At 40.9% G+C, this 14,210-nt stretch overlaps 1 protein-coding gene across 2 annotated transcripts in view; it reads left to right on the top strand.

Annotated features, from left to right (window-relative positions):
* The window catches only part of CRMP1 (collapsin response mediator protein 1), a gene marked incomplete at both ends in the record, with an annotated part of 50,468 nt that extends 38,116 nt beyond the window's left edge, over positions 1-12,352 (top strand). For both annotated transcript variants that reach the window (XM_082314991.1, XM_082314992.1), the window contains 5 exons: positions 4,324-4,465; positions 6,079-6,249; positions 7,494-7,673; positions 10,347-10,512; positions 12,261-12,352. In XM_082314991.1, coding sequence (XP_082171117.1) covers positions 4,324-4,465; positions 6,079-6,249; positions 7,494-7,673; positions 10,347-10,512; positions 12,261-12,352 — 751 coding nt within the window. The remainder of the gene's footprint in view (positions 1-4,323; positions 4,466-6,078; positions 6,250-7,493; positions 7,674-10,346; positions 10,513-12,260) is intronic.
* Positions 12,353-14,210: the final 1,858 nt, after the last annotated feature.

Here is a 14,210-nt window from a genome sequence, read left to right as displayed (position 1 = left end):
CATCTGGAATGGACCAAAATCATACAAGTTTACTTGTGTTTAGTTCTTGCAGCCTTGTTTTTACTTTTAGTTTGCCTTGTGTCTTTATAGGTTCCAGGGTCCTCAAGCTGGAAGTCAGCAAAGATAAGTGGTACGTACAGAGAAAGTATGTCAGGCAGGAGAAAGAGGCCAGAGGGGATTACAAAGGAGACTGTCAGGGACTCAGGTGGAGACAGGCTGGTGAGTGGAGGCCATCACTTGCCACGACAGGGGTATGGGCTGACTGTCTTCAGGATGGCAGGGAGAGGGATGAAAGGAATGTGGACAGCAGAGGGAGAAGTGTCTTTCTTGTATAGAAAAGAAGATATCAGCAATGCCTTGCCAGCAACCTAGACTGTAAACCCATCCCTGAAAGTATTTCCTGCCTGTAGCCAACTGTGGGTCTTCTTTAGCTTAAGCAAAAGACCATCTGCTTTGAAATGATACAGAAATTCACAGCTGAAGTCCCATCAGGACAGATTGCTAGTGCTGGAGTGAGGAACTCAACTTACCATTCAAAACCTTATGCACTCATCTCACCGTCTGCCTACCCTTTCTAGGGTTTCCCATCCTCTAGACAGAGCAGTAGAATTTGAACCCTAAAACCGACCCATTGGTCTTCAGAAAACATTTCCCCCTGAGGTTAGTTTTCCACATGGCAGGCTGTGTGGCAGGCAATGCCAGTGTGGCTGGTAATATAAGAGCCCTGCATGTGTAATTCAGGCTTGGGCAGAGCTGCCCTTTAGGTGGATGGGCACATATGTGTGAAGGGAAGGAAGCTGCCATCAATCAGTGCTGCTGCTGCAGTGTGCACATCTCTCCTTGCACACGGCGAGTCAGGCTGTGCGGCCCACCGAATCCAGGTTTTAACTCAGCTGCCCTAATGACGCTGCATTCACAGCACTATCAGTGGATGCACGGCTGAGCTCTGAGTCACATGCGTTTCTGGTAAGAATACGCAGGAATTTGTTCTGTTGTGATGGCCTGGTGGCAGAAATGATTTTCCATAATTGAGCTTTCTGTTCCTTAAAACAAGGAAGAAAAATTACTTTTCTGGTCTGATCCGGCACTGTCATAGAAGCATAGAATGCTTTGGGATGGAAGGGACCTTTAAAGGTCATCTAGTCCAACCCCCTTGCAATGGGCAGGGACATCTTCACCTAGATCAGGTTGCTCAGAGCCCCATCCAGCCTGTCCTTGAATGTTTCCAAGGATGGGGCATCTACCACCTCTCTGGGCAACCCATTGCAGTGTTTCACCACCCTCATTGTGAAAAATTTTTTCCTTGTGTTCAGTCTAAATCTACCCTCCTTTAGTTTAAAACCATTACCCCTTGTCCTGTCACAGCAGGCCTTGCTAAAAAGACTATCCCTATCTTTCTTGTAGGCCCCCTTTAAGTATCAAAAGGCCGCAATAAGGTCTCCCTGCAGCCTTCTCTTCTCCAGGCTGAACAACCCCAGCTCTCTCAGCCCTTCCTCATAGCAGAGGTGCTCCATCCCTCTGATCATTTTTGTGGCCCTCCGCTGGACCCGCTCCAACAGGTCCATGTCCTTCCTGTAGTCCTGTCAGGACTATAAAGAGTGAAGCTCATTGTGTGAGGGTAAGGCTCTTAGCCAGCACATGCGAATGTGTATCAAGATATTTGGCTCTTTACTCTGTCAGACATGGCTATATGTTTTCTAGAAGAGAGTCCTAAAATAATAGTATGTGGGTCAAAACAGATTAGCAAAAATAGCAAGAGAATTTTTAGAACTGGAATCCAAATAATGACTTTTTTAACACTAACATCAGAAAGACAAACTGAGGAGTCACAGAAGTTTTCATTATCCTCCAAGCATGCAAAAATGGCTTTTTTTTCCTAGCGGCTTAAAGTCCTAGATCTTAAATGACAGCAGCTTAGCCTGTTTTCAGTTTTAATACTTTAAATCTATACTGTGAAACTAAAAAAAGAACTGTATATTTTATCAGTCTGCCATGCATTTGTGGGGAATTTTATGCAAGGATGATGGGAAAGACAGTATTTCACTTTTCTATTGTACTGTTCATCCGGAGACCAATATTTTACATTCATTAAAAAATCCTTACAACATTCTTCCTCTGCAAGTACGCAGCATACTGCTTGTGCTGTTTTCCACAGAAAGTGTTGATTTTTCACTTTGAAAAGTTCAGTGTATAAAAATCCAGCATGTCTCATGGGGTTTACAGATTGGATTTGCCTCATGAGATTTGGTCATTGTTTCATCTATAGGCCGTGCACCTGAGGTAGCTTTCATCTTCCATGGTGTACTGCTGCGTTATTGCTGCTGTGATATGCCATCTCTTCTGAACTAGTGATGTGAGATCTTGGTGCTTCATGGAAGATATAATCTGCCATGAAAGCCTTTTTTACGGTGAAGAATAAGACAATGAGGTGTTGATGTGGCATTTAAAGATACACATATGTCCACTGTTAATTCCTACCACTCCCTCTTTTGGAGATGTTTTCCGTGGTGATCCCTTCTTGTCTGTCAATTTTTTAGCTGATCTGACGCTCATCCCCCATTTGACAGTAGAGTATATCTAGATGGTAGGAGCGCCTGTGTGGTTAACCAGCAGGTGTTGGGTGGCTTTTGAGCTACATGCTTTGGCTGCAGAAGTCTTCTGTTGACTAGACTGGGGAGTGCAGTGCATGTCATTAAATGTCATTAAATGTCAGAGGAGAGGGAAAATGGAGGTCAGAGGAAGCAACTCCTTTTTATCTTTCAGGTGTAAGAAGCGCAACATAACTTCAGGGAAATGGGCAGTGATACAGGGCCTGGCTGTGACATTCAGGTTTTCATGGTTGTATTCATCAGAGTGCAGAAAAGAGAGAGAGGATAAGCCACAAGAAGCCTAGCTGACAGAAGAGCAACAAAAAGGAAGAAATTGCATTGCAAGCTTCTGACTTTATTGTTGTGTTAGAATAAATGAATGTTTAACTGATGGATTTGGTTTAATCCTATGAAGTAACACCAGGCAGTCATTACTAATCAGGAATAGCTAAAACATAGCTGCTTTTTCACTATTAAATACATGGGTTTGGCTTCTGTTAAACAATGGATGGATGGATGTGAGCATGGTGAAGAACCAGAAAAGAAGCCAAAGGTTCTTCTCTGACTGTCAGTAATCATTAGGGCTGGCAGCCCAGAAAATTGCATTAGAATTACTGATATGTGACACTTTTTTCCTCTGTACGTGGCTATTTGTTAGCTTGCTGGAATCGAAATTTGTGGACCAGAATCATTCAGATGTTTCGGAGCTGGAACTTACATTATCAGTTAAAGAAAAGGATGACAGGCTCTTGGGGTCATTGTCCTTCTGGAGTGACAGAAGAGAAATTGTAGTGTATTTTAATGTGCTTGACTCCTGTAAGCTTAATCAAGACCTAAAAATATCACCTGTTTCCTGTGGATATTGAAGAACCTATCTTTTTTTGTCTTTCTATTTTTGCAAGATTCCGCATATTGGTTATGTTCTTCCTCCTTATTCCCGAGAGCAGCTGTGATCCAGTTCTGTTCTCTGCAAAAATTTTCTCCAGGCTAAAAAAAATGACTTCTTGAATAAAAGCATTATTATTTGGTAGCTCTTTTTGTGTTTTACTCCATGCCTTTTTCTGTATAAGACCTTTAAGCTAGATAAATCCAGAGCTAGATAAATCCAAAGTGCTCTTTTTGTGTTTTACTCCATGCCTTTTTCTGTATAAGACCTTTAAGCTAGATAAATCTAGAGCGCATGTTTGGCTTGCACTGTGCCTTTCTTTGCTTAATTAGAGGATCCTTCCTTTTTTATTTTCATGGTTCCGTTTTGGAAGGTTAGGCAATTCATGTAAGAATTGCGAGAAAAATATATGTGCAGGGGAGACATGCAGGGAAACAAGCTTGATGCTCATGACTTTGCATTGTAAAATCAGCCATTATTTTTCAACATGGTTGTGAATTAATTTATCTTGAGAGTGACAGACATTTCATACAAGCTTCCGATCATTTCCTTAATCCTGGAGTAATCCTTTGTCCTGGTTAGTGGGCTCATGCCTGATCTGTGTCGATAAGCAGCCTGAAACTCGAGGGGGCTGTAATCTGGGAGTCTGGGTTGCTCCTGGGGGAAAGTGGAGATGTCCAATGCCATTGTTGCTCTTCACTGATCTGTAGCCAACATGTAAAGGCTGCTGACGTGATTTACAGCCTATGCCTCTGGTGTGTAGGCTTGAAAGGTCCATTCACAGGTTGTCTGAGACCAAGGTAACCTTGGTAATGCCTGGTCTAAACCTTCTGTGTGTTAACTTCACAGTGGGGACCTGCAGGTGACGGGAAGTGGACATTGCCCGTATAGCACTGCCCAGAAAGCCATTGGAAAGGACAACTTCACTATGATTCCTGAAGGGGTCAATGGAATTGAGGAAAGAATGACTGTTGTCTGGGACAAGGCTGTAGTAAGTAATTGCTTACTTTTATGGACTAAAAAGAAATTGAGTGTTGGCTGAATAATGAAAGCCAGGAGACTCTTGGCCAGTACTTAAGTGACTTTCTAATACATTTCTGAGAATTCCCTGAGAGAGCGCTACTACGAGGTGAATTGCTTATTTCAAAAACCTCCAGTTTTATAAACTCAGGGCTGTGTTTCACTTTTGACACTGCAAGACCATCGTGTTTTATTAGACCTGAGGCTTCACAGACTCCACCGCTCAATTTTCCAGTTGTGTCAGAGTGGATACTTTTCAGAGATGTAGGATCTGGAGCAGTTTAATGATTTTGAAGTGGAACCCATATAAACATGATGAATGGATTGTTTGAATTCGGAAAGTGTCTCATCGTTTTTGAGAAACTACAAATGGATGGCAGCCGAGCCTGAGGCTAGATGATAAAATGCTTTGAAGGAGAACATCGCATGTAATTCATACTGGCATATTTTGCGGTGGGGTGCCGGTATAAGTTAGCAATTTTTTGATGGTTCCATGGGTCCTAATATATAACGATAGTCTCCCTCCGTTGTCCGTCTTCACATACACACCCATGCACACACACTCATGCACACACCCACACCCATTGCGCTTGAATGCATATTGCAAACTGGGAAGTGGTCGTATTTACAATGCTGTCATGAGCACTTCTCCAGACTGTGTTTAATAACCGCTTTCTTCAGAGACCGCTATTGAGATTCCAAGCGCAGAAGCAGCTTCAGATACCTGCCATGTAGGAGCAAAGCAGGGAAGCAAGCAAAGCGCAGCCAGCCAGCAATATTTCCCTTTTGTTACTCCCACAAAGGGAAGGAGCTGCAGCAAGGGCTGCAACATGGGATTTCCAGGTGGCAACATTCAGTCCTGCACCACTGAGTAGCTTATATTTTGCAAATATCATGTTTCACCAGGCAGGAAATAAGTGTTTATTTAATATTAAAAAGTTTGGCACTGTTGTTCTTCCTTAGAGCATTGTTCTTGCTTATTGCCAGGGAAGACCCCAAAATACTCTATTGAGAAATCAAAATGCTGATGTGTACAGCTGCTATTAAGCCATCACTGACTGTGTAAAAAATTCAATTGGTGGTGACATTTCTCCAGGCAAGGACTTTATAATTGGGGTTGTATTACTCAGATGTATAGGTTTAGTAATACTGATAGTAGAATGGACTTAATTTGCAAGAAATGTTTCTAAGAGTCTGAATCTTGGATCTTTTATTTAATCTTGTAATACTCACATGAGTTTCTTTGTTTTAAAATCGTTAAAACATTTAAATGGAAATTACTAGGACTAGCAACAAAACGCATTTAGGCATCAGTGTGTAGAGAAAGGGACCTTAGATAACTGAGCAACCTGATGGTATCAGCTGCATTAAGGTTTTATTGGCTGCTTTTTGGGATGCCAGGAATAACACATTCATTTATTTGAAACTCCCAAGTAATGTGCCTTATATAAAGTCCTGCTTGACGAAACCTCTGTTTCATGCAACATCAACACAAGCCTTCCTGTATCTCCCTGATCGTTCGGCACTCTGAATAGTGAATCCCCATTTTATAAGCATGTTTTGCTCAAGTCACATTGTTTTTAGGCCACAGGTAAGATGGACGAGAGCCAGTTTGTAGCTGTCACCAGTACCAATGCTGCCAAAATCTTTAATCTGTATCCAAGAAAAGGCCGGATTGCTGTAGGATCGGATGCTGATGTGGTTATTTGGGACCCTGATAAGGTGAAGACTATAACAGCTAAAAGCCATAAATCGGTAAGGAGAAAAGGAAAACCAGTAAGAAAAAAGAAATGTCACTGTTGCTTTTCAAATGTTGATCTAACTCATGTGAACACCAAATGCATGGGATATAGAGGAGTGGGATAACTGCCTACTCCTATTCTGAAATGGGTAAGTGTTTCAGAAGATGAAAGTATTGAAATCTTGCATTGGAAGCTGGCATCAGGAAGGGTTTCTTTTCTCTCTGCATATACCATTGTACTATTTTTTGCATGCTTGTGGCAGAGCTGTAAATAGGTGTGAATCAGCAGGTCTGCAGCTGACGTTAGTAAAGCTGTGATGATAAATTTAAAATCAGCTCACTTTTTTGCTTACCTGAAAAGCACCTGATATTATAAATCACATGATTAAATCAACAGTATTCTAAATTGTGACAGGTGATTAAATATTTTGATGATTCAGCTCTGAGCAGCTTCACGGCTGGGATTTTCTATCTAATTCCAAAGCTTTGCTGCATACTTGTGCTCTTAGTGCAGAGTACCAGTGACTCACAGTTGCTTTGATTTTGACTGTGACAGGTTTTCTCTTATGTGTTGTGTATTTTAAAGTTGTTATCTTACCGTTCAGTGCTTTGGTCTTTTATATTGGGGAATTCCTCCAAATGTTTTATTGGAAATCCAGTAACATGGCTTATATTAAAAAGGCATAAACCTTTAGAAACCTTTAAAAAGTAAGTTTAGGTGATTCAGTTTTTATTTCTCTGTCTTGGGATCTCTTTGTGTTTTCAAGAAGGTAATAATCACCTGTCCTTGACAGTCGTTCCCATTTAGACTCAGGCTTTCCTGGTCCTTTCTGGGCTTTTTCGGACAGAAATGTGTGTGCTGGTCCCTTTGAAATTCCCTTATGCAGTCACAGTAGATGCACAGTGGGACCACATCCTCTGGGTATCTGGCAGCTGAGTCACAATTTTCCTTCTTACTAAGGCTATTGCACTTGTAGAGGCTCTGGATAAACACGGAAAGTCCTGAAAAACAAATGAGAGAAAGCCCTGATGGAAAGTAAGCAATAGAAAGGAGAAGTCTGATACAGGAAAGTCTCATCAGAGAGATTGTTTTAAATAATTTCATATCGTAATGCATTGCTTTTCCTTCAGACAAAACAATTTTATACACCTCTTAATGGCAGTTGTCTGAAAATATAACTACAAATACAGATTATAAGTTACTAATTGAAGGAGATCTTGTACTGAACTTGCAGCGAATATGTTTGTTGATCCTCAGGCCGTTGAGTACAACATCTTTGAAGGAATGGAGTGCCATGGTGCCCCGCTTGTGGTCATAAGCCAAGGGAAGATTGTGTTTGAAGATGGGAATCTGCACGTAAATAAGGGAATGGGCCGCTTCATCCCTCGCAAACCTTTCCCTGAATATCTTTACCAGCGCATCAAAATCAGGAATAAGGTAATATTGGATATTACTTAATCTTCTTTATAGTCATGCATTCTTGGAACCACAGTAGCACATTTCACTTTTTTTTTTAATTATTATTGTGCTGAGTCCATATCAGATGGACTTGTTCAAAACATGACCAAAAAACTGGCTTCTCTGCAAGTGTGAACTGATGTAACTTAATCAACACTGTGAGCTTCAGTGGGTAGAGCATATAATTGCCACTTGGGTATAATTGCCTTATGTCCAGCTGTGCAGTCTTTTGAAGGGAGGTGGAATAGTGATAGAATTTACTTCTAGTTGAGATTCAGGCAAAAGAGAAAGCTTCTTTGGGAGGAGGGTTAGTCAGAAGAAAAACGGAATTTTAAATTTTACTGAGCTTTGCATACTGAACAGCCACACTGCAGAGAACAAAAGCGTGCAAGCCAGAAATACTCATTATATTTGGCATCTCTGAACTGTTGGTGCATTTGCTGAGCTGAGTATCAGCAGCATTCACAGCTCAGAAAACTTTTCTTTCGTGTTTAATAAAAAGCTTGGGAAATGACCAAGATTAACACTGGGTCACTTCTGGTTTTGAATTTTCTCAGTGCTCCTCTGTTGAAAACCAATTGACTTGGCACTAGTTCAGGGTTATTTGGAAATTGCTTTTTGCTACTGAGCAAGAAGTTCACTGTGTGAGGACAGGTAATGACAAATTGACTAAACCCCGTATTTTCTTCAACCAAGCATATATCACAGCCTGTGGGGATGGCAGCTGAAATGAAGTCTACGAGTGGGTTGATAGATTTTCTCTTTCATCACTTGTTATACAAATTCTGTTAAGCTGTGGGATACAAAAGGTCTGCTCTTCTAATGAGAGGAGGCACTGTAAAAATCAAATGCAAAAGTTTTGCAAAGTACCAATCAGCATTACACTTTTTTTGTCCACTTAAATGACATGGGCCTTCTCTTCACACTCAAGAGTTTAGTGCATGGGAGTGCTATATAAAGTAGATGATTATAATCTAATAATTATATTAATATAATATATTGATATAATATTAAATTATAAAATGATACATAAATTATATATTAATTATGTATAGATTATATATTAATTATATAAATATAATTTATATAGTGAAAACAACACTTTAAAAACAAATATCAGAGAGTGGTGTCTTATACCAGTAGTTTGCACAAAAGTAACTGGGCCCAGTAACCTGCATCTTGCAAATGGGCCTGGATTTTTGGGAAAGACCTTTGATTTTGGATACTTAGGAAATACTTACCTTTAGACACTTAGGTCTGCAAAAGGACCAAGAAAAGGACTGATATTTTTGCTCTTGCAGCTCCCTCTGCTGCCTGCCGAGAGGAAGGGAGAGCAGATTCATGTCCGCGTTTCTTTTCCCACTATCGAATTTTATCGACTGGAAATATTTAGAAAAACCCAGTGATGGTCATATCAGCCACCATTTGGATATGTCAGTGCATGACAAAGGAGTATAGAAAAAACCTGTCAAACAAGGGGCTGCAGAGCTGTAATTGGCACAGGATGGCAGTTTCAATTTATCCCTGGCACAGGGGTAGCAGTATAAATTCCTGCCTTTGTGGATCCCTGTGAGATGGTTGCCTTGCTGTGATCGGCAGCTGCTCCCTTCTGGGCATTAGTTTTGGCTCAGCCTGCGAGACGGTGGCTCTTCTGAGCCTGATGTTCCTGTCACCAAAAGCAAGGAAAAGGCACTGATTTCTGTAAGCGCTGGATCAAACCCCTCTGAATAGTGTCCTTCCTATACGGTATTTTAATTTCACTGTTAACCTGTTGGGCAAATGGCTCCGAAGCAAAAATCTTGTAAGCCACAGATTTCTGATCTTTTTGATGAGCTTTGGATTCTGCAATTCAATGGCTTCAGGCTCCTTCTGAAAATTGGAACTGTTTTTAAAAAATATTATTTCCTAGGTTCCTGTGATTTTAAGGCCAGTGAGGCTGTTATGATTGTCTTTTCTCATATTCCTTACAGAAACTGTACAGGGATAAAATTTAGAGACCTCAAACTGAAATCAGAGCTCAAATAACAGACAGTGTATTGACAAATAATGAAAGATGGGTCCCATGCCACACTCTAGTGTGTAACTGGTTTTCTAGTTCATGACAAGAAGTGGAAAATTTTTAAATTATAATTTAAAAATTGCCACCGCTTTTCAATGAGTTCTGTTGAAGGTAATGATATATTTGAAGGGGAGGAGCAGAGAGAATACAGGTAGGAGTGAAATTGCTCCAATCAGTATAGTGGGTATCAGTCTTGCAACAACCAGAGTGGGATTCAGCAGCTGAACCAGCCCTGCTGAACAGCCTCTGAATGGAGAGAGAAGAGATGGTGGTGACTGATATTACTTAAAATAAAGATCTTAGGTCACATCTGTTCTTTTGAATCTCATTTTCCCCCATTGACTGTGAAGGATGCCTAATAAGGATCTCTCTCTTATAATTTTTATATATATATAAATGGAGGGAGGAGGCTTTATAATTTCCTTTATATATAAAGCAGACTGTAGCTTTGATGAGAATACAGATGTGTTTTTACTTCAGCCAATGCAGAATATAGCTCTGTGCTCAGTGGTCTCTGCATGTAGGGAGGAGTATCATGAGGGAGCATTACCAGAGCATTCAGTGTCTGGGTTTTTATTCCCCCCTTGATCTAGGTGGGAGGACTGCAAGGAGTCTCCAGAGGAATGTATGATGGGCCTGTGTATGAAATCCCAGCTACGCCAAAATATGCAACTCCTGCACCCTCAACTAAATCCTCCCCTGCCAAAAACCAGCCCCCACCAATCAGAAACCTCCATCAATCCAATTTTAGCTTATCAGGTAAGTTAGCCTGACTCATCAGAAATGTTTTAAAGCTGTGAGTATGGATTATTGGTGATAAATTTCAATTATAATTTATTCTTTAATCAAATATGAAAGGATTATATATACTCACATACATGCATATACTTACATATATATATGTATGAACATATATATATATTTTTATACATTCTTTCCCTAGCAATATTTTACAAATTGCCAAATTGCCAAAATGTTTGCAATCTAAAATTTTTGTCTGCATGCAGTCTTTTAGTATTATTTTACCTGGCCCATCACAGTTAGCTGAGGTTGCTGGTTGATGTGACTGAGGGCCCTTGGTGGTACGTACAGCTGATGGGACTTGGGTCCGGTGCAACCCATGTCGCTCAGACATCTCAGATTTCTTTCTTGCTGCATCACCAGAAACTGCTAGATGTGGAAACCTCAACTGTCCTTGTCCACGGTCAGCAAACCACGTGCAGAAGCTATTCATATGCAGATTATTTCTTGTCCTCTTTGCACTTGGCGCCCAAAACATTTTCCATGACGTAAGAAACAGACTGGAAAATCATCCTTTGGGGTTGTTGGAAATAATTCTTGTCATCCGAAGACAATTACAAGTGTCTCAAATACTTATCCTTCAAAAGGCTACAGCCCAATTGGTAAATAAGTGGCTCCTTATACTGTTATGAAAGTCACTGGATGTTCTCCCCTGTGGGAGCCGATGGTGGAGTTTTTCTCCCTGACAGATCCTGTCTTTAGAAACTAAATGAAACTTCTGGAAGAAAGCCCAGGGAGAGCAAATATTTTAAAAACCCTTCTAGTGAGTTGAAGTATATTTTTGCCCATACACCTGGGGCCATGGTGAGCACACACAGATACGTAAAGCTATATAAAGCAAAAAAAGTGCTTGGAAATTTAACCTCTAATAATAATAATAATAACCAATAACTGGGATTTTCATAAGCATCTGAAGCTGTGGTTTCACAGTCCAGTGCTGGATCCGGGTACTACCAAGGCATCTAGTGGTATGAATTTGATCCGAATCAGGCAAACGTGCATTACTGTGTTAAGCAGAACCAGAGACTACGATAGCATTTAAAATGATCCTGTGGTTTTGTGGTAGTCTTACATTGCTTTTAGGAAGCTGAGTGTGGCCAGACAATATGTAGCCTGGCAGAAAGCTTGCTGTCACCTTAAGCTTAACCTTTCAACATTTTAAAACACAGTTTGAAGTGGGTGTGAGTTTACCTTAGGTCAGTGCTCCTTTCCTCATGGATTTATGATTGCTAACATCAAATTTACTGTACTGTTGACCCGTGGACTCAGTAGGGTCAGGTATTCTAAATCAGTGAGGCAGGTTTGAAAAATCTGCTCTGCAAATATAGGGTTTTGGGGTTTTTTTGTAGTTGTAACAGTAATATTTTCTGTCAGGGTCTGATCTCACAAAGGGAACTCAGTCTGTAGGCTGTCATCCTTGCATGGGCTCTTCTTCAAGTCAATGGAAAACAATTCCCCATGTAGGGTGAGCATCAATCCGATCCCAAACATTTAATCCTACACTTCTCATTGAAGGCAACTGGAGCTAGGCACAGAAATGTGCCTTGAAGGTCTGTTCAGCACTTCAGTCAGGGGTCTGGCTCAAAAGAAACCAGCTGTTGGTGGCGTGAGGGGCACGTAGTTGGAACAAGCCAGGTAAAATCTCACCGCTGATGGTTTTTTTTTTCCTTTTTATAGCTCTGTTTCCTGATTTTCTGTTGTTGCAGGAGCTCAGATAGATGACAATAACCCACGCCGTACTGGCCACCGCATCGTGGCACCTCCTGGTGGTCGCTCTAATATTACCAGTCTTGGCTGAAAAATGATGATGGACAGAAACAACAAGGATGAAGGATCATGGGAATAATGTCTGTTCCCTTCAATGTCTGTGTTATCGAATCCACAGTTTTGTTTGGTACTAATGGAAATAAAAAACGAAATGTCTTTCTTTTTTTTGTATAGGAAGAGGTGATAATAGTGTGGTGTGTTTGCTTGGAACTACTTGCCTCACAATTGTGCTTTCATGCCATAGTCACCTTAAAGCATGGTGCTTCCATTGCCCCTTTAGTGACTACAGGTTTTAGCTTCGTCTCGTAACTGAATGATGGTTCCTTTGCACCCTTTTGCTGTATTAGAGTAGTTAATGCATGTTACTGAGTTATTTATGCAAGTTGCATTCTGTGAGTGAGTCCCTTTAGAACACGTTGCCAACAATTGACTAGACACAATGCCAAGATTAATGTCTGTATTTGAGAAACACCACCAAAAACACTTATGAAGGAAGAAAATGGCCATCTTGAAAGTATGCAGTAGAGTAGTATAGGCAGCTTCTGTTTCATCTTTAATTTATTTATAAACCCAAGAAGCACTTCTCTCAGACACAGAAGATCATTGGGACACGTAATGACAAATGGTCTCTGTAGCACCTGTCTGTTCCCACTCAGTACGTTCCAAGTCTGTGTCCTTCTTGTTTCCACTTTAGACAGAGCCATAATTTATACATACCAATGCCATTGCCACCCCTGCAGGGATTTCTCCACCTGGGCAGTAGTGCTCTCCTTCTGCATGAGATTTTTGGTACTTACAGATAATCCAAGTTGCCGTCGGATTTTTAAAGTTTTTTGTACAAAGTTTTTCCTTTGTAATCACATGCATTTTTACTTACTCTACCGTATCAAGATCTACTAGTTGTGGTTCAATTTCTGAATTCAAAGCTTGTGAAATAAAGGAAATTAATTGATGGGTAAGTGTCTTCCTCTGCTTTCCAGTGCTGTTGCTCAATGATTGAAAATTTAGAATGGAAAACTCAAGAGAAATTCTCTTGTAGGTTGACATCATGTGAAAGAAGGAACCCCCTTAGATCACAAGGGGTTTTAAAAGTATAAATGTCTGCATATGCATACTATAGCATGCCATAATCTGTCTTAAATAGAGCTCACAGTAAAAATGTACTATTGACACTGCAGCTGCCTCAGTTTTGGCCAAATGAGATCTAAATTAGCTTTCTCCCAAGACCTTCAGGTCTGCATCTGATTTGCTTGAAATGGTAATTGATTGCCATCATCTTCATCTGTAGTACAGAACCAGTGTGCAGTGCTCCAATTTGACCTAACCTATATTTGACTTCATACTGGTTTTCTCTGCTGACTGAACTGGGACAGTGTTTAGGCATGGCATGCTGCAGTTAAGGTGAGGAAAGCAGATTTGAATTCTCCCTTTCTATGAGAATGAAGGAAATGCTTTCTCCTTGTCTTTCTGACTCTCACAAACTACGTAAAGAAACCTTTCCTGTCGCTTTTTAGTTGTCTGATGATGTTGCAGATGTTGTGGGAGGCATGGGCTATGGTGGAGGGTGGGGTGCTATGAAATTAAGCAGGTCAGCAAAACACCTCCCCTTGGCCTTGTGCCACTTTGCCCTTGTCTACGCTGCAAAGCTGCACCAGGAAAAGTCTTGTAGCAGCGTGGTGCCAGTGCAATGGTTTTATCTAGCTGTGATGCTTGACCACTTAGCTGTGGTCCATCCTGTCCACACAGCAATAAATTGTGTTGGCACAGGGCGTATGGTGCGCGCCAGGTGCACATGGGACATAAAAGTTTTGGAAAGTAGCCTACCTGAAGCCTGTCATTCTGAAGCCAGTATGCTATCATCTCCAGCTTGCCTGGGAAAGGAACCACTA

The sequence above is a fragment of the Platalea leucorodia genome (assembly GCF_965183815.1).
Source record: "Platalea leucorodia genome assembly, chromosome: 6".
NCBI lineage: Eukaryota > Metazoa > Chordata > Aves > Pelecaniformes > Threskiornithidae > Platalea > Platalea leucorodia.
The sequence above is the reverse complement of the archived record's forward strand: the minus strand, read 5'-3'. Positions and strand labels throughout refer to the sequence as shown.